Source organism: Dipodomys spectabilis, unplaced genomic scaffold (assembly GCF_019054845.1).
Source record: "Dipodomys spectabilis isolate Male_0828 unplaced genomic scaffold, ASM1905484v1 ptg000051l, whole genome shotgun sequence".
Taxonomy (NCBI): domain Eukaryota; kingdom Metazoa; phylum Chordata; class Mammalia; order Rodentia; family Heteromyidae; genus Dipodomys; species Dipodomys spectabilis.
The window spans coordinates 12020045-12043298 of NW_024870728.1; the positions used below are offsets into that span (position 1 = coordinate 12020045).

At 53.9% G+C, this 23254-nt stretch overlaps 1 protein-coding gene across 1 annotated transcript; it reads right to left on the minus strand.

Moving 5' to 3' along the window:
* Window positions 1–7851: 7851 nt before the first annotated feature.
* Window positions 7852–21772, minus strand: Wnt6 (Wnt family member 6). Its single transcript, XM_042679366.1, has 4 exons — window positions 21693–21772; window positions 10424–10644; window positions 9852–10186; window positions 7852–8352 (listed from the first exon to the last, which is right to left on the minus strand). The coding sequence occupies exons 1-4, from the start codon at window positions 21770–21772 to the stop codon at window positions 7891–7893; spliced, it is 1098 nt and encodes a 365-aa protein (XP_042535300.1). The 3' UTR covers window positions 7852–7890.
* Window positions 21773–23254: the final 1482 nt, after the last annotated feature.

Sequence of the window (23254 nt, forward strand, 5' to 3'; positions counted from 1 at the left end):
CACGGCTCCTGGAGCAGACGGCGCCCGCCTCCCCGCACCATGGGGCAGCGCCCCCGGGCACCGCCCTCGGGGGGGTGTGGGTGGGGAGCGGGCGAGCCGGGCACCTCCTGGCACAGGGGTCCAGGGAATTTCCCGAGGCCCCCTTGCGACAACTCCTGGTGTCTCTGGCGGCTAGGAGGGGGGGGGGACCCCCGGAGGTGCAGCAGGCTGGGGACTCAAGGCTGGGGTGCCGAGGAGCCCCCCCCCCCCAAGCGCAGCGCTGGAGAGCCTGCGCGTCCCAGGGTGCGCGCGGAGGGCGGAGGGGGTGCAGGGGGGGGCGACGCTGGCTGCGCCCAGCCCCACAGCCCGGAGAATGTGTGACTGTCCTGACTCCCAAGCTGGGGCGCTCTGCCGCCTCCCCCCCCCCCCCCACACCCATGTAGTGTCTTAGAGCTCTTCCCCACGTGACGTCACGGGGTGGAGGCGTGCGCGCGTCGTCGCTAGGCCACTGCGCCGGCTGAAGACCAGGGGTGGGAGCCGGAGGGCAGAGGCCAGAGGAGAGAGAGGTGTTGGGGTTGGTGCACCCCGAGTGGAGTTGGGGAGATGCAGGGGCCGGAAGGGCTGACTGGTCTGTGTACGCCTGTCAGGCTGAGACAGGCAGTGCTGGGGAGCGTCCCGCCCCACCCCAGCCAGCACACACCTGCGGGGGGGGGGGGGACGGGAGAGGGGGGCTGGCCCCTGCCTCCATGGATCAGAAGGGACCCCACCCCCACCCCTACACCAGCCTGCCTGCCTGGGGAAGCAGGTGTGGGGTCCTAGGATGGGATTTGACAGCCTCTGGCTTGTCCTGCCCTTTGCTGTGTGACCTTAAAGAGGTACCTTCAGAAATGGAGTGAATGAGGCCCACCTCATCTAGGCACGGGTCCACTAAAAGGCCAGAGCGCCAGATCTCTAATAAATGCTTCCTTAGGGAGCCAAGCACCCTGGTTGGGGGAGGGGGCATTTGAGAGACCTTACTCCTAGAAGCAAGTTTTGTGATCATTTTATTTAGCCTCCCCTCCCCCCCTTAGTATCTTTCACAAGATACTAAGACTCAGAGAGGGTCATGACTTACTTAAGATGACACAGCTAATGAGTGGAAGAGTTGGAACTGATCCACTTCCCCCGGGTCCTTGCATGAGTGCTGTCTGTCTCCCCAGGCATGGTCTGAGTTTTGCGATGGCTTTCTGAGCTCCTTTCTTCCTTAGCAGAATACCAGGCCCCTCCTCCAGACAGGGCAACTGTTTTTAGCCCAGGTGAGGCCTGAGACACCAAGGGCTGGAGGCTATGGCTTCTGTTTTAGGCTCTAATCTTGGCTCTGATAATAAATCTTGCTCCTTAGTGCTGTAAAATGGGCACAAGCCTCCCACCCACCACACATATCCCTCCCCCTCCTCCTCCTCTTGTCCCCTCTCCCTGAAGAGAAATCCTCCTGGCTTAGGGACAGAACTACCAGAGCCTCTGGGCTCTGAGTCAGAAGGGGCCCATTCCTGGAATTGCCCATCCTTGGGGAATTGGAGGAGAGAGGAGGGGCCTTTCTTGTCCCCAGACTGTCAGGTGGTGGGGGTGGCCTGAGCAACAGCAGGCCGATGCATACTCCCCCAGTACACCCCCCCATCTTTGCCTGCAGCAGCCACCGCAGCTGTCAGGAATTAAGGGCTTGAGGCTGCTGGGGGTGGGGGTAGGGTAATAGGGGAGCAGTCTGGCTGGACAGCAGGAAAACAGCCGGGGGCAGGAAGCAGACTGCGTCAGCCAGAGCCTTGTTTGACCCTAACCACCCCCTGCCCTCCCCTCTCTTCCCCACTGTGCTTCAGGGAGGGGAGCAGGAACATCTTGGGGCTAGAGTTTGAAAAAGGGGGGTAGGTTCCAGCTAGAACCAGACCCAACCAGCAAGGAGGCTGAGCACAGGGTTGGAGAAGACATTGGTGGGCTGCACTGTAGCTCCCATTGGGGAAACTGAGGTCCCAGAATGGGTTGAAGCTAACACAACAGGGCGGTAAGGTCATGCTCGGGTTTCAGAGTTCCTTGCTCCCAATTCAGTGCTCACACTAGTCTTTCCATGTTCTGTGCCCTGTATGTATCCCTTGGGATAGGCCATTGTGGGGAATACTGATTCCCTACACAGCTAACACGCCTTTCCAGGCACAAGGCTGTGTGTGTGCAGGGGTGGTCAGAGTTTTCCAAGTGTGCTGCTGGGGGACCACCTTTAGGTTATTCTGGGCCTGGGTGCTGTCCCTGAGCTCTTCAGCTCAAGTGGAGTGCTTTACCACTTGCATCACAGCACCGCTTCCAGTTTTCTGGTGTTTAATTGGAGATAAGAGTCTCACAGACATTCCTGCCTGGGCTGGCTTTGAACCGCTATCCTCAGATCTCAGCCTCCTGAGTAGCTAGGATTCCAGGTGTGAGCCACCGGCACCCAGCTACTTCCATCTCTTTCTAACGAGGGGTATCTCTTTGCTCTCCCACCTGCCCTGTTCCTGAAACCCTGGGGTACAAAGAAGAGACTTTTTCTTTGAAACCCCTATGAGATAAATGAAGATTCCTAAGACTTTTGTCCTTAATATGATTCTGGCCTAGTGGCTATGAATGCCCAAATCTAGAGGCCCTCACCTCAATTGAGGGAGGCAAAGCTGCCGTAGACAGGGTCTTGGTGTGTATGGTGGTGAGGCTTTGAGTACACTGTCCCTGGGGCCCTAGCCCCATATAACCCTCACCATGGCCAAGCCCCTATCTGCATTCCCCCCCCCCCCCACCAGTAGTCCCCACCCCAGCCCTGCCCTTGGTCCTGGCCCTCAGCCCAACCCCAGCCCCCGCAGCCTCTGCCTGAGACCACAATTACAGGGTCCACTGGGGGGGGGGATGGGGGAGTGGGGGAGATGAAAGGCTGCTGGGAGAATGGTTCCAGCTGTGGCAGCTCAGGGGGAGGTCTCAGAGAAGAAGGGCAGGGGGAGGCTCCAGGATGAGAGCAGGTGGGACCCTCACAGCTCCAGCTCAGCCCAGTCCAGCTGAGGCTGGGCCTTGATGCTCTGTATTGGTGAAGAAGAGAGGGAAGGAGTCCCAGACGTACAAGGGTGCCCGCTGGCCTGTTGCTCAGTCCTGCAGCAAGGTAAGAGGGGGAATAGCTTGCTACTTCCCTCTCTCCCATCTCCTAGTGTTTGGGCATTGAAGGGAAAGGGAGATATGTTCTGAGCTCTTGGCCTCAGGCAGATCCTAAGCTTTCCACCCAGCCTCCTCACCCATCTGCCTGAATTCTGCCATTCCGGTGTGGTCACGCACACATCTGGGGTGGCTCTGTACTCCTCCCCCACCTCCCCAGCTCCACATGTCCTCCGTCACTCAGCCAGCAGGGGACCTAGCCTGAGCCTGGGGCTGAGCAGCTGGGTGAGCAAGCAGGGGGACCAGTAGGGTTCTGCTGAGCTCTGCTTCTGACCTCTTTTCCCAGACAGCAGTGCAGGAGCACAGAGCCATCTTCAGGCTTAAAGAGGACGAGGCTAATGGGTCCAATCATGCCTGGTGGTCCAATCACTGCCACCCTTCACAGAAAGCAATTCTCTGACTTGGGATCTGGTCATAGAAAATGGATCACCGTCTCATGACTAGCAATGGAAAACTTCAGTGCACTCTCACCCTGTGCTAAGAAGCGGTTAGACATCTCTATTTTGTGATGGAAAGACTGCACTTGAAACAAGTGAATGGACTCTACCTAGTTCAAGCTCTAAAACAAAGCCTTTTTCATGGTACCATACTGTTTCACTAGGCTTCTTTTCAACCTCCTCGGGTTGGTGCTGGCTCATGCTGCTACTCCCAGGTTCCTTCTCTGGCAATGTGAAGAATGAATCCCAGCATTACCCATCCCATCACGACCAACTAGGATTAGGCAGTAGTGGAAACTGGGAGTCTAGCATCCCAGCCCTAGGTCTGGCTAGCCTAAAGTTCCCATATAGCCTAGAACCCTGGCAGCTTGGCCAAGCTGTTGGTGAGTTGCTTCCTGTCAGTTTTGCCTTCAGCTTCCCATTGCTTTGAATTTCCTAAATATCTGGCACCTCCTGGCCTCTGTGAGTAGGGAAGCTGGGCTCTGGGCCCCCTCTTGTGGTCCCTAAGAAAATTGCAGGAGATTTAAAAAATAAAATTCTGGGTTGAGTATGCAGGTCATGGGTCCCATCCCCAGCAGAGGGAAGGAAAGAGAAAGGGATGGGAAGGAGAAGGGAAGGGTGGGATGGGGTTGGAGGGGGGGAGGGGAGGAAGTTTAGTGCAAAGTCCTAGAAAAGGCAGAGATGTGACTATAAGCCCTGCCCTTTAGGAAGCTGAAGGCAACGCTCTCTGTTGGAAGTTAAAAAGAGCTTACTTTGGCAAATGGGTTCCGAGTCCAAAATCATGATCTTTCCCTGCAGGCCAGACAGTGGATCTTAGAGCTAGGAGAAGGCAGAAAGGAAACTACTGATATTTCTTCCCCCCCCCCCCCCACCCCCAGCCTGACATTCTTCCCCTACAACATGCCTGATTTGAGGTCTGAGCCCATATGCCTGCCTGAGTTAATGAAGGTGCACAGTGAGAGGAGGATGGATGTAGTAGAAGCCATGGTTAGGGTTTGTCACAGCTAAGGATGAGATAACCTTCCTTTTTTTTTTTTTTTTTTTTGCCTGGGTGCTGTTCCTGAGCTCTTCAGCTCAAGGCTAGCACTCTACCATTTGAGCCACAGCGACACTTCTGGTTTTCTAGTGGTTAATTGGCGATAAGAGTCTCATGGACTTTCCTGCCTGGGCTGGCTTTGAACTGTGATCCTCAGATCTCAGCCTCCTGAGTAGCTAGGATGACAGCTGTGAGCCACGGGCTCTTCTATTCTATTGAAAGAGCTCTGCTTTCCTCTTTGAGCCCCCATTCCCTGAGAGCCTATGGGGCTGCCAATCACAGTTCTGGTACATTTCTATGGACACAGTTCAGGCATTGGAACAATGACAAGGCCTTAGTTAGGAATTCTGTAGGTAAGTAGGAAGATTGTCCTTTTTCCTTGAGGGAAGCATCATTGTCCCTAAGAATGTAGGCATAGAACAGTCACATAGAAAAAAATGCACCAGAGGAGAGAATGAAGATAATATGCAGAGAGAGAGAGAGAGACAGGGTAAGCAGAAATAACAGATGAGGGGATACAGGTTTAGAGTAGGTGGAGAATGATCTCCAACATTGAGCCCTAGGTTCAGCTAAAACTGAGTTCAGACTGAATGAATGGACTTTCCATTGTGTGTGTGTGTGTGTGTGTGTGTGTGTGTGTGCACGCATGTGCGTGTCAGTACTGTGACTTGAACTCATGGCCTTGTACTCTTGCTTAGCTTTTTGCTCAAGACTGGTGCTTTTTATTAGTTAATTGGAGATAAGAGTCTTTGGGTGCTGGGAATGTGGCTTAGTGATAGAGTGCTTGCCTAACATACATGAAGCCCTGGGTTCAGTTCCTCAGTACCACATAAACAGAAAAAGCTTGAACTAGTGGCTCAAGTGGTAGAACACTAGCCTTGAGCAAAACGAAGCCTAGTGCCTAGGCCCTGAGTTCAAGCCCCAGGACTGGCAAAAAAAAGTCTCTGGGATTTATTGCCCATGATTGGCTTTGAGCTGCAGTTCTCAGACCTCAGATTCCTGAGTAGCTAGGATTACAGGTATAAACCACAGATGTCTGGCTGGACTTCCTATTCTTGAACTTTTTGGCCTATTTTAAAAAGTTGAGCATCTTTATTTGCAATCAGGGCCTGTACAGTATCTGCAACATATCAGCCTTCTATCCTCATTTTTACATTAAACTACCAGTTATCAAACATAAACATGACATATATTATGTCAGACACTGAGTTTAGTGCTTTTCATGTTTCAGAAAAAATTCTCAACATTTCTATGAGTAGCACAGATAAAGATGGCAAGCTCCTTGTCACTCCTTCTACTGTGAGATGAAGACTATTTGCCTTCCCTTTGAATTTTGGCTGCCTTTTCATTAAAAGAGACAGTGCTTCTAAGGAACATCTGAGGTTGGAGCTGAGAAGACATTTATCGTTTCTATCATTCAATGTGATGGCAACTTTTGGCTCATCAGCTATCATATAGAGAAATATGAAAGAAGACAGACTGTCTTACTGCCTTAAGGCCACCATGCTGTAAGGAAGCCCAAGCTTCTTTACAACATGGAGAGAACAAGACCACTGGAGAGGCTCTGAGGTCCTGGTATAGAAATGAAGTCTCTTAGACTATCGGACTCAGTATAGCCCCAGCAGAAGATGATCACGTGACTGACCCTAGCTAATGGGTTTGCCTCATGTCAGTTCCCAGTTGAGCTCTGCCACATTTGACTTAAACGAATCCTGAGAAATAGTTACTCCCAGTTCTTTGTTATGTAGCAATGTAATTGTAAGGCTAGGTTGTAAGTGTGTAAGCAGCAGTCAGTACCAGCTTCAAACTCAGGGTGCTTGGAAATCTAAAGCTCGTGTTATCCTACATATCTTGAAGGGGAGTTATTACCCATTGCAGTATTTTCCCTGGGGAAAAGTGGGGAGGACTGAATCTCCACATTTTGGTTCTGTCCTCCAGCCTCATTCTATCTGGAAGAAGATAGGGGTCTGGGCTTTAGCTCTGGAGAACCCAGAACTGCCGCTATGTCCCTTCATCCCCAATCACCAGCTTCCTGAGAGGAACCAGAGGAAGGCCATCTGGTTGGCTGCCCAGAAAACCTTGAGACAATCTTGCTTTTCCTCCAAGGAGGATTAGAAATGTTGTGCTAGACAGTCTTTGTAGAGATGGGGGGTGGGATGAAGTTCGTTTTGATAAACTGGTGTTGGTAATCACCTAGTTTCATCATATTCTACAGTTTATAAACAGCTTTAATCCCATGGAGTTGGATGGCCCCAAAAAGTCTACACTTGAGTTCTCCAAGTCACAGAAACAAATACCATGACCCCAACATTAAAGCAAGGGCTGGCCTGAGAGCTGAGTACATCACCAAAGGCTTTTGGTCCCTTTTCCTGGACACTCTATCTCTGAGCCTTTAATGAGGGATCACTATTTCTCCTACCCAGATCCAGGCCCTTTAAGGGAAAAGAGTGAGCACAACAGTGCCAAGGAAGAGATACAAGGTTCCAGTAAAGCCTATTTTATTGCTGTGGGGGAAGATGGAGACTCAGGGTGATGACCCTTGCCATGCTAGTTCTATCGAAACCATCTCCCTTTACAAACTCTTTGCAGAGCCTTGCATTGGCAGCTCATGGAAGAATCAGCTCTCCTCCCAGACTGTGGATCCAGTCCTATTGGTTTAAATAATGTGCGTGTGCTTGTGTGTGTGCACATGCACACCAGTACTGGGACTCAAATGCAGGGTCTGGGTGCTGCCCCTTAGCTTTTTCGATCAAGGCTGGCATTCTACCATTTCAGCCACAGCTTTTAGCTGGCTAAGTGGAGGTAAGATTCTCATGGAAGTTTCTGCCTGGGCTGCTACCAACCCTGATCCTCAGCTCTCAGCCTTCTGAGTAGCTAGGATATGTACTGGCGTGAACTACTGGCGTGAACTACGGGCGCTGAGCTGGTTTAAATATCTTTATTGATACTAAACTCACCCACATCCATCTCCCTTGGCCAGCAGTTCTTGAGGAACACCATCTCCAGAGACCTAGACACTGGCTTTTCCGTATCCACCTGGGGTCCAGGGGTAGGGAAGGGCCTTTATAGTCACCCATCCAGCGTGGGTTGCATAAGGACACCCCATGTCCCTAGCCTCACAGTTTCTGGAGGCCGACAAGACCGACTTCCTTAGCGATCGGCCAGTCTGCCCGATAACGCCCCCTGTTGGCGCTCAGAAGTCCCGCAGGTCTCCGTTTGGAGAGACAGATAGGTGGCGCAGGGTCAGAGGCACAGGCTGAGCTCCTTGCGCACGCGGCAGCGGTGGCACTGCACCACGCAGCACCAGTGGAAGCGGCACAGGCAGTTCTCCTCCAGCTGCACGCTCTCCTGGCGGTGGCCACGGCCGCAGCACAGCAGGTCGCAGCCGCTGAGGTCCGGGGCGCTGCTGTTGCAGGCGCGGCCCCGAGTGCCGGGCGAGCCAGTGCGCCGATTGGGCGCGCAGAAGTCGGGCGAGTCGGCGGCGTAGAGGAGATCCGCGCGGCCCGGCGGCTTGAGCGTGCGGACAGCGGGCAGCAAGGCTTTGCCATCGTTGGTGCCCATGACGCGCGAGGCACCGTGGAAGCGCTCCAGCAGCCGCGCGCCCACCTCGCGGAACGGGGGCAGCTTCTGCCAGCAGGTGCGCAGCGCGCACGAGCCCGACAGCCCATGGCACTTACACTCGGTGCGCGTGTGGCTTCGCACGGCCTGCGGGAAGCAGAGGAGCGGGCACACATGGGGATGGATGATGGAGAATGGCTGATGATGCCCAGAAATTAAGATCGGGGCAGGGGAGGGGGCGCCAGGTGAACCGAAGAGGGGAAACAAGTCGATTAAAAAAGTAATCATAAACAAGAGGAAGAATGACCGAATTTTCAAAGAAGAACAGGAAAGGGGGTGGGCAGTAAGTTGAACAGAGATTCCAAGGTCCAAAGCTAGAGAATGGAGAAGAACAGGATGGACGCATGGGTGAGATTCTCCCTGGAGGGGGTGGGGAGCGAGGTGGCAGCTGTCGCAGCCTAGCGCTCCTGCCAACCCGGCCTCTTCATTCCTGTCCCTCGCGGCCCCAGGCTGGGCTGATCACACACAGAGCCAGCCGCCTGGACGTCTGTCTCCTCCACCCCTCCCCAACCCTCTCGGCAGGTATGTGGGCCTGTCCGGACATTCCTCTCCCAGGCCCCCTCCTCCCTGCCTGCCTCTCTGCCTGCCGAATGCCTTTGGCTGAACCCTAAAGGACACAGCGTGGCAGGGGATGTCTCCAGAGCATTCTAGAGCTGAGGACTAGGGCATGGGAGGGCCCATCATGAATGTTCTACTGAGAACACGGGAGCCCTCCCTTTGTTTGCTATTAGTGTCTGAAGTTAGGTTCTAAGGTGCACAACCTTATTAGCATATCTGGGTCAGATGACCCAGAAAACCCACCAGGGAAAACTCAGAGGCCAGGCCCCAACTTAACCTACAGATTTGTGCAATCTTCTCCCACTCACTGACTCTACTCTGTCCTCTTTCTGGAAAGACCCAAGCAGATCTCTTGGGGTCCTGCTTCTTTGCAGAGAGGATGTGGAAGCAGGCAAGGCTCTGGGCAGTGGAGCCTCACCTGGAGCTGCTGGGCGGGCATGCCATTGATATGTGCCCACAGTCAGCATTCCTGGCCTATGCCTGGCCACTGTGTACCTCCAGCAAGATGGGCTCCTGGTTCTTTCTCAGAGCTCCTTCTCTTCAGGCCAGTCCCAGCCCCTTCTAGTTTCCCTCTCTTCTCCCATTCTCTCCTACCTCCAGACCCCATACCTCTGTCAACTCTTCCATGCCCAGCCTTTGTGCTTCTCCCCTGCCCCTACCCCTGGTATCCAACTCTACCTCCATGATCTTAAGAATTTTATCCTCCCTACCTTGGTCGCTTAAGGCTCTCAGTCCTATTTCCTGAATTTCCCCTCTCCACTCTGCCCGAAGTCCCATTTAGCATCACCCCCCCCCACACACACACACACCACCACCAATGACACACACTTCTAGTCTGGACTCTGACCAGCCAGTGAATCCCGGTCTCCTCCCAGTCAGCCCAGGTCCCGCCCACTCCCACACACGTCGACACACCCCTTCATTTACACACTCGGTGCCAACACGCCTGCAAACACTGGCACGCACACCCGGCTCCCACATCCGCTCACACTCACCCGCACACTCCCACACTCCCCGCCCATACGCACCAGCCGACCCGCCTCGTTGTTGTGCAGTTGCACCAACGCCCGGATGTCTCCGCGTCCTCGCTTTTGCCGCGCGTCCATAAAGAGCCGTGACTTCTCATCCCCGAAGTCCACGTCGTCGCCGCAGCCTCCCCACTCCCAGGCGGCGCTGGCGTCCGGGGAGCCTGCTGGGCCGGGGGGGCCGGGGGTACCCAGCAGGCTCGAGGGCCGGGGCGGCGCCCGCCCGCGGGGAGCCTGGCAACCACATTGCAGCAGCTCGCCCATGGAGCAGGCCTGTGTGACCGCGTGGCTGGCACCGGCCGCGGTGATGGCAAACACGAAGGCCGTCTCCCTAATGTCTGCAGGGCGAGGGGAGAGGGACCGTGAGCGCACAGCACCACAGCTGGGGCCAGGAATCTGGAGTTGGGCGCTGGGCGGGACCGAGCAGGGCAGGGTGGCTGGTGGCTGGGAACCGTCTGGGAGAGTGGGTCGGTGGCCCTGGGTGCCAAGAGGCGGGGTGGGTCAGGGTGTTCATAGATGACTCCCCCTCGGGGCGTGAAAACACCATCCCCCAGGGCCTGTCCCCACGCACTGACCCTGCTGCAAGATGCGACCAAAGGCCTTGCTGTGGCTGGAGCAGTTCCAGCGGCGGAAGCGGAACTGGAACTGGCACTCGCGCACCCCGAGCCGGGCGCCCCGGGCTAACTCGGCCACCACTTCTGGTTCAGCCTGGCACAGCTCAGCCTGCCGCCCGGCCAGCCGCCGGGCCTTCCTGCAGATACTGGTAGGATCCATGACCAACGGGCTGCCCACGGCCCTGGGGAGCAGAACAGCAGGTCAGACATGGAACTCACAAAAGGAAGGGGTATGGGAGTAGAGGAGAGTGGAACAGTTCCATTCAGCCCACAGCCAAGAGCCGACCAGCCTCTCCCCATCCTATCCCCAACTGGCAGCAATTGAGATTGCAAATGAGATTCATCCTGTTGGTTTCCTTACCATTACAAACCAGAATCCCCTCTTAACAGAATCTAGATTGAAAATAGTTGCAGAGCAAGGAGATTTGGTCTTATACATCTATGTTCATTTTCATTGATAAATTCTTTTTCTTTTCTTTTTTCTTTTTGCCAGTCCTAGGGCTTGAACTCAGGGCCTAGGCCCTGTTCCTGAGCTTCTTTTGCTCAAGGCTAGCACTCTACCACTTAAGCCACAGTGCCACTTCTGGCATTTTCTGTTTATGTGGTACTGAGGAACCCAACCAGGGCTTCGTGGATGCTAGGCAAGCACTCTACCACTAAGCCGCATTCCCAGCCCTTCATTGATAAATTCTTAAAGTATCCTGACTCAGGCTGAAGGCAGCTGGCACCAGGTAAGCCAAGGTTAAAATTCAACAGGCCTAGCCCAAATAGGAGATAAGGAAGAATAACGGGGGGGGTGGGGGGGGGGGGGTGGGGGGAATCAAAGCTTTCAGAGAAAGAAGCCATGTATCATAATGGGACACTAAAGAAAAGTAGGCAATATGAGGAAAGGATCTGGTCTTACTGGACCATATACTGGATACCTGAAGAAAGGCAAGTGACCTTCAGGGATACAGAAAGCCATATTACTATTAGAATGGATAGGGCTGGGAAGGTGGCTCAGTGGTAGAGTGCTTGCCTTGCATGCATGAGGCCCTGGGTTCGATTCCTCAGCACCACATAAGCAGAAAAAGCCAGAAGTGGTGCTGTGGCTCAAGTGGTAGAGCACTAACCTTGAGCTGTATAGCTGAGGAACTTGGCTCAGGCCTAGAGTTCAGGCCCATAACCAAACAAAAACAAAAACAACAAAAAAAAATACACACACACACACTCACACTATTAGAATGGTTTGGAAATGGAGCCTCTGAGAATGAGGCTTACATCTCTAAGGTGGGCCTTCTTAGCATGATATCCCATTTTACTGAACCCAAGAGCACAAGGAAGGAACTGGGGGCTGACAGCATTGTTGGGGAGTAGGTGACACCCTTCTCCAGTGCCAGGATCCCTGGCTTTCCCAGGTCAGGATGGACAGCAAGCCAAGCATGTGCACTGTGTGACATAACCAGGTGAGCAGAGGGGAAAGATGGACAATGGCTTGGTGGAAGAGACCTTATGGGAAAGTTCCACACACTGAGAAATCCCTCCACCCCTACCTTCAGCTTTCTACCTGACAGAGAGCTGCTATTTGGTAGCCATAGGTTGTCTGTTAGCCAGGAGTTCACAGCTGTGGGAAAACCACTTGAATCTATTTGAATATAGCTGGGATTCCTGTATTAAAGGAATATGTGAGCAGAGTCCTGACAGAATAGTTTGAGACTACCTGGAAAGCCCTCAACATAGGGCAAAGAAAGACAGGGTGAGGAAAGGGGGCACAGGAGGGCTGGGAGAAAACATGGAGGAAAATCTTGGCAGATGAGTGTGAAAGGTCAAGGTGGCCTACTTTTTAGTTTTGCTTCGGGTGCGTATCTGCCACACTGTCCCCATTTGTTCCACAAGTACAGGCTGCCCAGGCATGTTCTGAAATGTAATGGTCTTAAATAGCTGCAAGAGGAATTTAGGTCTTAAGGTAGAACTCTCAACACCGAGGGTGAGATGCTTAGAGAAGTGTTTGCAGAAAGACACAGAAGCTCAGTTCTTTAAGGATTCCTGACATACAAGCACACCTTGCAGTCAGGTGGCTGCCACCATCTCTTCCTGCCTAGGTAAGGAAGCAGGCATCTTTTAGGCAGAGACAGCAGAGCGGCCTTTCATTGAGCTTGGGACCTGGCCAGCTCCAGTCCCAAATCTTCCCAATCCTAGAGAAGGGACACACTGGAGTAGTGAGAAATGGGCTAAGCCTAGGGCAGCCTAAGCTGGCTTCTAATGGCTAAATGACCTGGGAGAGTCGATCAGCCTCTATGTGTCTAGCTATCCGTCTATCCATTTACCTATCCTCCTCTGCAGCAAATATCTCACTTCCTTACAAAAAGGATTTGAATGGCCTCTAGCATGGTTGTACAGAGCTAGTGGATAAAGACTGAACTCCTTTAGATTTAAAGACTGTCTCGTTTTCCTTAGTCACCTCTGGCAGACTTTTCAGTGCCTAATTTATTTATTTATTTTGGTCCGGTCGTGGGGCCTGACCTCTGGGCCTGGGCGCTGTCCCTCAGCTCTTCAGCTCAAGGCTAGTACCCTACCACCTGAGCCACAGCGCCACTTCTGGCTTTTTTCTTTTTGCTTATGTGGTGCTGAGGAATCGAACCCAGAGCCTCAGGCATGCAAGGCAAAAGCTCTACCACTGAGCCAACTTCCCAGCCCCTCAGTGCCTAATTTATATCCCCCATTTTACTATATAAATTTGTATAGTGTGAATTTTATATTACATATGAATAACATGCACATGACAAATTAATGAATGTCATGAATCCATGTTTCTGAAGAACTGGATGAGACATTTAAAGAGAAGGACTTCTCTTAGGCACTGCCCCACCCCCTACATGTCAACATATTACTTCATGAATCCTATTTCCTCCAACATCCCCCCACGTCATGGATCTGGAAGCAGAGAAGAGGGATCTCTCCTTAGCTATCCAGCTCCCCAGCCACCACCTGCATGTCTCCTGTATGTCTGGAGCTCTGCAAACTCATCTGCCCCATCCCTACTGAGCCTCTGCTATGTCCCTCAGCCCCACCTCCGTCCACCCCTGCTCTCTGCTAACTCCCTACTTCCCCAAGGTTGACTGGACTTATCTTCCCAAGGTCACTCTGCCCTCTCCCTTTCCTCTCCCTCCTCCTCTTCTAGGAAAGCAGGAAGGAGTGAGAGCAAGCAAGAGAGAAAGGCAAAAACCGCTTGACCTTGTCTGCTTCCCTAAGGCAAGAGATAGGAGAGGAATCATGGGCATAGGACAAACAGGGGCCCCAGGAAGGGGGTGGGGCTGGCCCTTCACACAGGGTAGAGGAGGCTGCAGCAAAGCCAATTTTCCCTAGCTGTCTGGTTCCCTGGGAACTAGGCTTGTTTACAAGCTGGTCAGGAGGAAGGATGGGCAGCACTAACAGCAGAAATCCCAAAGGACCAGCTAGCTCCCTGTCCTCCCAGTCTCCCTCCCATCTTCTCTTTCTCCCTCCCATCCTAAATACACAGGGAATGAAACTCCAAGAAGGAGAAAGGCAGGGGACATTAAGGAAAATGCTCAGTTATGCTTCTGAGTCTGGTTTTGGTCAGTTCTGGGTGGGCTGAGCTACATGAGAAAAGTCAGTACCCTTTCTGGGCTTCAGAAAAAGGATGAGTTGGTGTAATAAGTTCACTTCTCCCACCCCCACCTCAAAAACTGTGACATGACTCCAACTCCAGAACCAGCTCCCCTGTGCCCTCTTGTCTCTTCTTCTTTTCTTTCCTTCCTTCCTTCCTTCCTTCTTCCTTCCTTCCTTCCTGCTTCCTTGGGGAATAAACTATGTTCTGGGGGAGGGGGTAGTTTGTGCTAGCATTGACCTGGGAATCAGTCCAGACAAGATGCATTCCTTTGGGGGAATTTGTATGTTTTAGAATCTGGAGAACAATGGTATTAGGGAATATAGGATATATAAGATCTATGATTCTGACCAAGCTTCAACTCCTGGGAATAGAAAAAAAAAAAAAATGAGGCTAACCCTAAATGAATTCTAAGCAGACAAGAAGGGACAAGCCTAGGGCTGGTGATTCTAATAGGCACTGAGAGGTTCTTCCCAAGGATGACCATGGATTGATGGCCCCATAAGTTGGTACCAGATGAGCCCAGCCAACTCCTGCTTGGAATACTTTTGGGCCTGAGCTCCAGAGGCCCTGGGTTCTGGCCCAAATCTAGCCTTCCAACTCTGGATTTGGAGGGACAAAGAGGATGCACAAGATCCTACCCACCTCACCCTCTGTCACAGTGAACAGATATGAGAAAAGTGACCCACCGTGTCCAGTCAAAGGAAGGATCTCCACTGCAAGAAAAACTAGTTGATTCGGGGACGGGAGTTGCGCTCAAGTAGTAGGCTGCTTGCCTAGCAAGCACAAGGCCCCCGGGGTTCAAACCCCAATACTACTAAAACCCGAATGCTAGAAGGAAATGGCTGCCCAAGGCATAAGATTTCGGGTAACCTCTCCCACAATAGAGATATCCAGCTCACATAGTGCCTGCCCTCTACCAGAGTACTGAATCCATCCCAAGCCATGTCACCAAAGTTCTGACTCAGTGCCATTCTCTCTGACCCAAAGCAACCCAAATGCTTTTAGTCAGCATCTCTCCAAGCTCACTGCAGCTCTTACTAGCTTTGAGAAAACCCCTGGACCCAGACCCCACCTACCTTTCCTCACTGCATCGATTTGAGAATGTTTGTTATGCTGCCAACATGTTTGCTGGTCTTGTCTCCCCAGCTAGGCTGAAACTTCATTAATGACAAGCATCTCACCAGTGGGTATGATGTGATCAGCAAGCATGCTGATGGCTTTGGGAACTCTCCAGAACTGAAGTGAGATCCAGGCTCTGGCCTTTGCTTGTTGTATGGATGTTCAGAGTATCCTGAGCATATGAAGCCATTCTTAACATCTGCTGAATGGATAGTGAGCTTTAACCTCCTGAACCTCTGTTTCCTCCACTGGAAAGTGGAAATAGTAATTCTTGCCTCCTTCCTTGTTTACAAACGCAGAAGACCTGTCCCAGGGCATGTGGTCTACCCATTCACACCTTCAGTTCTTGGGCTGCAGAGTACAGGTCAAGCAGTAGGAGTTCACCTGAGGATTCCTGTGAATGCCCTTTCTTCCAACTTTCTATCCTCACTTCACATCCTGGCCTGGAATCAGAAGCACCCTGTAGGACCCCTTTCCTTCCCCAGCAACCATTCCTGTAGATCACTGAAGCCAAAGGGACCACAATCCTGTGAAGGGCCTCATACCTGGCCTCCTGCTATTTCCCCACCCCCACCTCCACAGTCCCTCCACTGACCCCACCTCCCAGAAGCCACCAGAGGGAGCCCTGAGCCCTGGGGCTGTGGGTGGGGGCTGTACAGGGATGGGGGAGGTGAGTGGTGGAGAAGGGGCAGAAAAATGTTGCCTGACGGCTGCTGGGCCTGTGCCCGCCCGCCTGTCCTGTCCTGCTCTGTCTAACTCCTAACTCGGTAATTACTGCTCCCCCTCCCCCAGTCCCTACCTCCACCCCAACCACCACATCAAAGCCAGTGATGCCCCAATTTCATTAACCCCTGCCTCCCCACTGCCCACCTGCCACCCCCCTTCCATCCCTCTCCACTGGACCCAGTTTGGTTCTCTGTGTCTTTGTAACTCATCATCACTTAGAAGCGGCAGAGGCTTTTCTTCCCTGACAGACTTCCAATGGGCTTCCCATTGGATGAGGCTCTGGGACGCAAAGCACCAGGCAAGTGGGCCCTCAGGGGACACCTGAAGAGCAGCTGTCAGGTGCCTTCTGCTTAAGCATGTGGGGTGGGGAGCACCCATCCTGGGGTGGGATGAGGGAGCAGAGCAGCCTGTGGAAGCCCCTTCCCTCTTTCCTGATTCCCTGCCCCATGCCATGGGGCACATGAGAGCAGGGGCTGAGCCAGAGGCGGCCTCAGTCCCACTCTCAGGTATCAACGTTCTGGGTGACATCGGGCAAGTCACCTCTTGTTCCTGGACCTTCTGCCTCTATCTGTCACAGTATCAGACCAGATGATCTCTCAGTCCCTTCTAGATCAAATTCTAGATTACATAGAGGGCTCAAAGCTGGTGGAACCAGCCAAAGCAGCCTCTTGGCCACATTTCCCTCGTTCAACTCCACCTCAGGCAGTTCCCAGCCAGCCATGAAGGAGGTCCCAGGCTAGAGGGCGCTCTCACCAGTCTGCAGAGGACAGGGGTCCGGTTCCCAGTGAGCCTCCTGCTTCGCTGGTGGATGGGGGGGAGAGGGGGGACGGGACACTGGCTGCCCGCCCTGCCCTGCCCTGCCTCATCCCCTCACAGCTGCACTTCTCCATCAAAGTGCACATTCTGGAATCCCCCTCACAGGGCCCTGGTGATACAGCCTCCCGCTGTCCTCCCCCCACCAACTCCTGGCTTCTGATGAGAATGGGGCAGGAGGGAGCCACACCCCCCAGGAAATGTCCCAGTGCCAGGACTCTGGTGGGCCCAGGGCATGCTCTGGCCTGGATCAAGCCAGCCTCCCTTTAGCCCCTGCCCTTTTCTGCTCACAGCCCCATTGTCTCCCTCCAGGGGAAGCTGCCAAAGCAAGAGGCCTGGAGGGGGGGAAATGGATGGCCACCCCACCCCCCTCCTACCCCACCCTGGAGTTAGTGGGAGCCAGCAACAGGACTGCCCACGAAGGGTCAGGGGCCCCAGATAAAGACAAGATGGGAAGAGTGGCCAGGCCTAGCCTGGGGTTGGGGTGGCAGCTGGAAAACCTGGGTGTCAGGAGAGGCCTAAGTCTCCTTTGGGGCCAGCAGTGAAGCTGTCCTAGGCTGCAGCTTTACATAAGGAGGTAGAGGGGGGCTCAAGCAAGAGGGAATGTGGGGAGCATGAGAGACTGGGCTGTGCTGTTCTTAGCCGAACAAGGAGAGTGTTAGTTTCTTTCGTAGAAAATATAGAACAGGAAGAGGAAAGAAGAAAAGAAAAGGAAGATTGATTTGGCTCTTCTATGACAGTGAGCTATTTTCTACATGCACTGATTGAAGGTATATATAAAGATAGATCAGACATTGCAAAGATCTTCTGAGGGGAGGAGACCAGGAAGCAGAGGTAGGGAAGAGGGGCTGATGACCAAGGAATCAGACAGAGCCTCTCCCTTGTTTCACTCTTAGGACAGGGCCTGTCAGGGCCAAAGCATAGGCTGGAAGGCCTGGAAGTGGTGGGATGGACAAAGTGACCTCAAGAGAGCCTCGTTAATGTTTTGGAATCTAGGATTCTATGATTCACAGGATATGGTTACAGATAGAGAGAGAGACAGAGTTCAGAGAGCATGCATTGCTATATAGTGAGAAATGAAAAAAAAAATCAAAAGCAAGCATTATATTAGAGGGAGATAAAGAAGAAAGGAAGGCGGGAGAGAAATTTCTAGAACCTAGAGCAAGGTCCTAACTGATTCTAGGGCCTGGGTCATCTCCCTTCAGGACCTTCTTTTCTTGACTAGGACAGTCAAGTCACTCGGAGGTGTTGGAATCCTCTGCTCCCAGCCTGGCTGTGACAAGAATGTCAGAATGGTTGTGGCAGATCCTGTAATTCCCAGCGACCACTGGAGCTCTGGCCTGGTGAGCACCCCCTGGAAACAGGGAGACGCAGGCCAGCAAAGCAAGGCCTAGACATTGATCAATAGTCTGGATGTTCCCAGCTGACACGAGGCTGGGGAGATGGGGTGAAAAGTGGCAAGAACCTCAGGCCAACAACAGAACAAGATCCCATCCAGTCACGCAAACCTGGCTTTGGAGAGCAATGGTGGAGTGGGGTAGGGTGGAGTAGAGGGGAGACAAGAGTGCACGTAGAACGAAAGATCATTCCGGGAGCCTGGGCTCAGACTAAAGGAATGAAGTGTCAGAAATAGACAGAGGAGAGGGAGGGGGCTAAGGCAGGTGGGACGGGTAGGTTCTGAGACACATCTGAGAAAAGCATTCGCTGGCTACCTTATCACCCAGGCCCCTCACTCTTCACCCAGCTTCCCCCCACAGCTGTGGCCATGAAGGCCTCTGTGTTCTCCCACACCTGCCCTCCTCACCTCCTCCCCCACTCCCTGCTTTCCAGCTTCAGGGTCAGCTTGCAAGGGACTGGGCGCCCCTCTCCTGTTGGCTTGGATCCCACCCATCAGTCCCTCCTGAACAAAGGAACCCCCACAGATACAAATCCCCTGAAAGGTGAAATAACCAGTTCAACAACACTCCACAAATCTATCTCCAGCACCTACACTAGCCGGGGCCTCTGGGACCCTGGAGGCAAAGGTTCTGCCTTCCAGGAGAATGGGGAGGAGATCCTAAGAGATGGTTGGCAGTTAAATGCAGTACCACATACTTGCCTAATACAGCTGTGTGGGATACAGAGAAAGCAACTGAGATAGGACAGAGGGATAATTTCATGGAGAAAGTTGTGTGTGTGTGTGTGTGTGTGTGTGTGTGTGTGCATGCGCGCTCACGCGCTGGTAATAGGGCTTGAACTCAAGAGCTAGGCACCCTTGGCTTTCAGTACTCTACCACCTAAACTATAGCTCCACTTCTGGCTTGATGGTGGTTAATTATAGATAAAAGTCTTGCCGGAGCCGGGTGCTGATGGCTCACACCTGTAATCCTAGCTACTCAAGAGGCTGAGATCTGAGAATCATGGTTCAAAGCCACCTCAGGCAGGAAAGTCTGTGAGACTCTTATCTCGAATAAACCCCAGAAAACCAGAAATGGTGCTGTGGCTCAAGTGGTAGAGTGCTAGCCTTGAGCTGAAGAGCTCAGGGACAGCACCCAGGCCCAGAGTTCAAGCCCCACAACCGACAAAAAAAAAAAAAAAAAAGAGAAAGAAAAGAAAAGGAAAGAAAAAAGTCTTGCCAGGTGCTGGTGGCTCATGTCTGTAATCCTAGCTACTTAGGAGGCTGTGACCTAAAGGTCACAGTTCAAAGCCAGCCCAGGCAGAAAAATCCCTGAGACTCTTTTTTTATTTTTTTGCCAATCATGGGGCCTGAACTCTGGGCCTGGGCACTGTCCCCCAGCTCTTCAACTCAAGGCTAGTGCTCTACCACTTGAGCCATAGCGCCACTTCCAGCTTTTTCTGCTTATGTGGTGCTGAGGAATGGAACCCAGGGCCTCATGCATGCAAGGCAAGCACTCTACCACTAAGCCAACTTCCCAGCCCTCTCTGAGACTCTTACCTCCAATAAACTACTCAGAAGAAAGGAGTGACACTGGCTGAAGTGGCAAAGAGCCACTTCTTTGAGCCAAAGAAGCTCAGGACAGTACTCAGAGCCCTGAGACTGGCACACACACACACACACACACACACACACACAGAGTTTCATGGTCTTTCTTGCCTGAGCTAGCTTGGAAGTGAGATTGATCATCAGATCTTAGCCTTCTGAGTAGCTAGATCACAGGCCTGAACCATAGGCCCATGACTGGAAGTGCTATTTTAATTGTAAGAATGAAAACAACTTAGCATGGGGAATGAGGAGAGCGAAGGCAACCACTATCAAGGTTTAAGACTCCTGTCCCTATACCTTGAGAAAGGTCTAGGAAAAATATGTTAGGAGAACCAGAGAGAGATCCCTTAACTAAATTTTCTTGGACCTCTAGATTTTTAGCTTAAAGTAATGTAATTCCCCCTCCCCCCTCCCCTTTTTTTCACCTGAGGACTTTGTGCAGGAGCAGCTGGGTTGTGAAGAACACTTCCCAATGTTGGATCATCTCATAGATCTTCCCACCTGTTCCTCCCAGCAAGCCTACCAGGTAGGAAGATTATTGTTCCTACTTTACAACTGAGATCCTGCAGGACAGAGAGGGAAAGTGACTAACCCAAGACCATAGATGTAAAGGACTGGATCTCAGGTCGACGTTATGCTAAGCCAGGTTCTAAAAACCCTGATTTTCTAGCTGAGACTCAGGATCTAAAGACACAAGTTCTCTAGCTGAGACATGGTTCATTTTCAGTTTGCCCCCTCACTGTCACCCAAGAGGAAATCTCTCAGCATCAAAGAAGGACGGCAGTCAGCAGCTCTCTGTGTGGGCATCCTACTCAACTCCCCAGGAGAGATCTGCCTGCCCCACCCCTCGTTCCAAACTCGGGGGATGGGAGAGGACTGGAGGGTAGGAATTCAGCCAATGAAATGACAATATGCAAATAGACAAGCTCCTGCTCTCTTAGGATTGGGTAATCCATTAGCACTATTGCCCAAATCCCTCCTCTCTGAACACTGAGCTATTCCAGGCGGGTGTTTGGTGCTCTTAAAAAGTCAGAAGGAAAAAAAAAGTCTTCAGGATTTGGATCTCTGAGCTGTCTTGGCCAAGAACACACCATCCCTGTCCCTACCCACCCCACACGGCTCAAAGCTCTAGCCATCTTCACAATGTAGGTATCTGCTCTGGCTAGGGACAAGTCCAGAGTCTGGGTCTGTGAAGATGTCAGATCCCTTAGCCCAACGTGGCTCCCCTTCCCTTCCACCAAGACCCCATTTCCCGTACTCCTGGGCTTCATATTTTTATCCTTGACCCCATGTCTGAGGGTCGAGAGCATGGATCCATTCCCCCATATCCTTTCTCTTTTCTTTCTGTCTCTGTCTCTGACTCTCTCTGTCTCTCTCTTTGTCTCTCTGTCTCTGTCTCTCGGGTGAGGCAGAGAGAGTCATGACTCAGTTTCTCCCTTTACATTCTTTTTCTTGCCACTGCAGCCTATGCCAAAGGAGCCAGAAGAGAAGCTGAGTTGGAAGTCAAAAGGAAGGAGTAGCTATTTGGCCCCCTCCCCTTTACGGCTTCTCACCTTGTTTCTTCCCCGCCACAAATCTTGCCCCTTCCCGCGCCCATCTCCTAATCCTAGGGCTCCTCCTAGCTCTTTCTTCAAATGGCTTTACAGATCTCCTTCCAGCTACCTATTCGCCCATTCCTCGGTGAGCGGGCTCGAGCACATTCGTGAGGGAGGACACCAGAGGAGGAAAGCACAATAGAATGTGTCCAGGCTTTGGGAATGTTTAAATCGGCACGTCAGAAGTGCCCGGGCAGATGCCAGAGAATCCGAGGCATCCTCTCCGAGGTCTGCAGCGCAACTTGCCCAGCCGCTGGGCGCCGGGAGCAAGTGGAGCCCCGAGGCTGCAGGAGCTCGGTGCGGACACACTTGCGGCGGGCGTTCCGGGGTCTCCACCCTCCTGCGGTCGGGGCCGTGCAGGGGACAGCCGGGCTCAGCACTCACCACCACAGTCCACCGACGTGCGCCGGACACAGGAGCAGCAGCAGCAGCAGCCCGAGGCGGGAGGGCACCGGCGGCAGCATGGTGCCCGCTCTACCCCGGGCCGGCGCGGACAGGGGGCGAGGCCGTGGGGCGAGAGGGGCGCGCGGTGGCCCGGGTTTCAGGGCGAGCGCGGCGCTCGCGTCGGCGGCCTGGAGGCGAAGGCTCCGGCGGCGGCGGCGGGGGGGCCCATCCCGGGCGAGGAGGGCGCGGCGGAGGCGGAGAGCGGACGGGGCAGCCAGCGCCTGTGTCTCCTGCCGAGCTCGCTCGGGAGAAGAAATCAGAGCCGGGGGCGGGGGTGGGAGGGGAACGGGGCAGGGGCGTGGGCGGGGAAGGGGGGGACAGGGGAGCCGTGGGAGTGGCAGTTGCGACAGTCAGGCGGCGGAACTCCCGGGGGAGAGCGGTGCGCCCCGGGGCGGCGGGCGCAGCGCTCGGCGGGGCTGCAGCCCGGTGCTGGGGCGGGGCCCGCGCGCACGCGCGCGCTCCGAGTTCCGCGACCCTCCCGCCGCGCCCCTCGCCTCGCACCCCCCTCCCGGGGTGTCCCCCTCCCAGCCGCCCCGAGATGTCAGGAGTTCCGGGGGGTACCGGGGGGGGGGGCGAGGGAAGAGGAGTGGAGAGGGGTGAGGCGGGAGGGAGGAAGATGAGCTGAGAGGAACAGGGGGGCTGCTGGCTGCTAGGGAGACGTTTGACAGGTTTGTTGACTGTAAAGAGAGAAAACTTCCCAGGAATGAGGGAGTTCTTTTGGGGGGGAGGGAACAGTGCGGAAAGGACGCGGGCGGGGGCGCGGGAAGGAAGTCGGCTGTGGGGTGCGGGGTGCCGAACTTCTACAGCCTTCCCTGGCGGGCGGACCTGGGAGGGTCTTCTTTTAGCGGGGTGCCGCCTCCGCACCCCACGCCCTTTTTGCAGCCTCCCCCGCAGGGAAGCCCAAAGCTCCCACTCGGGTTCCCCAGCCATCCTGCCCCCTCTAGCCCGCGTTGTTTTTTTTTTTGGGGGGGGGGAGTAGACAGCCGGAGGACCCACTCCCGGGCTGACACTTGCACGTGTATGCGGGCGGAGGGTGCAGACTTCCAAGATTGCAGGCTTTGGAAGCTGGGCCCGGGTCCTTCCTTGCTTCCAGTTCCTCCCCCAACTTGGCCTGGCCAGAAAGGGTAGGAGAGCCAGCTGCAGGTGAGATGGCGTTTATCTGATTCTCTAATGCCACAAAAATGTCTTTGATGCCCCTGGCCCCCTCCCCACGAGGGGGAGATCAAAGGCCCCGTGGAGAGGAGGGACAGCTCCATTCATCACGCCAAGTGGCTGGCAGCGGGGCAGCAGCCCCTGCTTCTGGCCCAGGGCAGAACCCTTTCCTTCCCCGCCCCCCCCATGTGCCCCAGGAGTGCCTAGGGACAGCTGGTGAGGACATTTGCAAGCAGGGGCCAGTTTCCTGGTCACTACTGTCTCCAGTGTCCATCCACCTTGAAGGCTGTTCTTACAGGGAGGGCGGATGGGGGACCTCAAGCTCACAGGGCAGAAGTTTCAGGCACCCA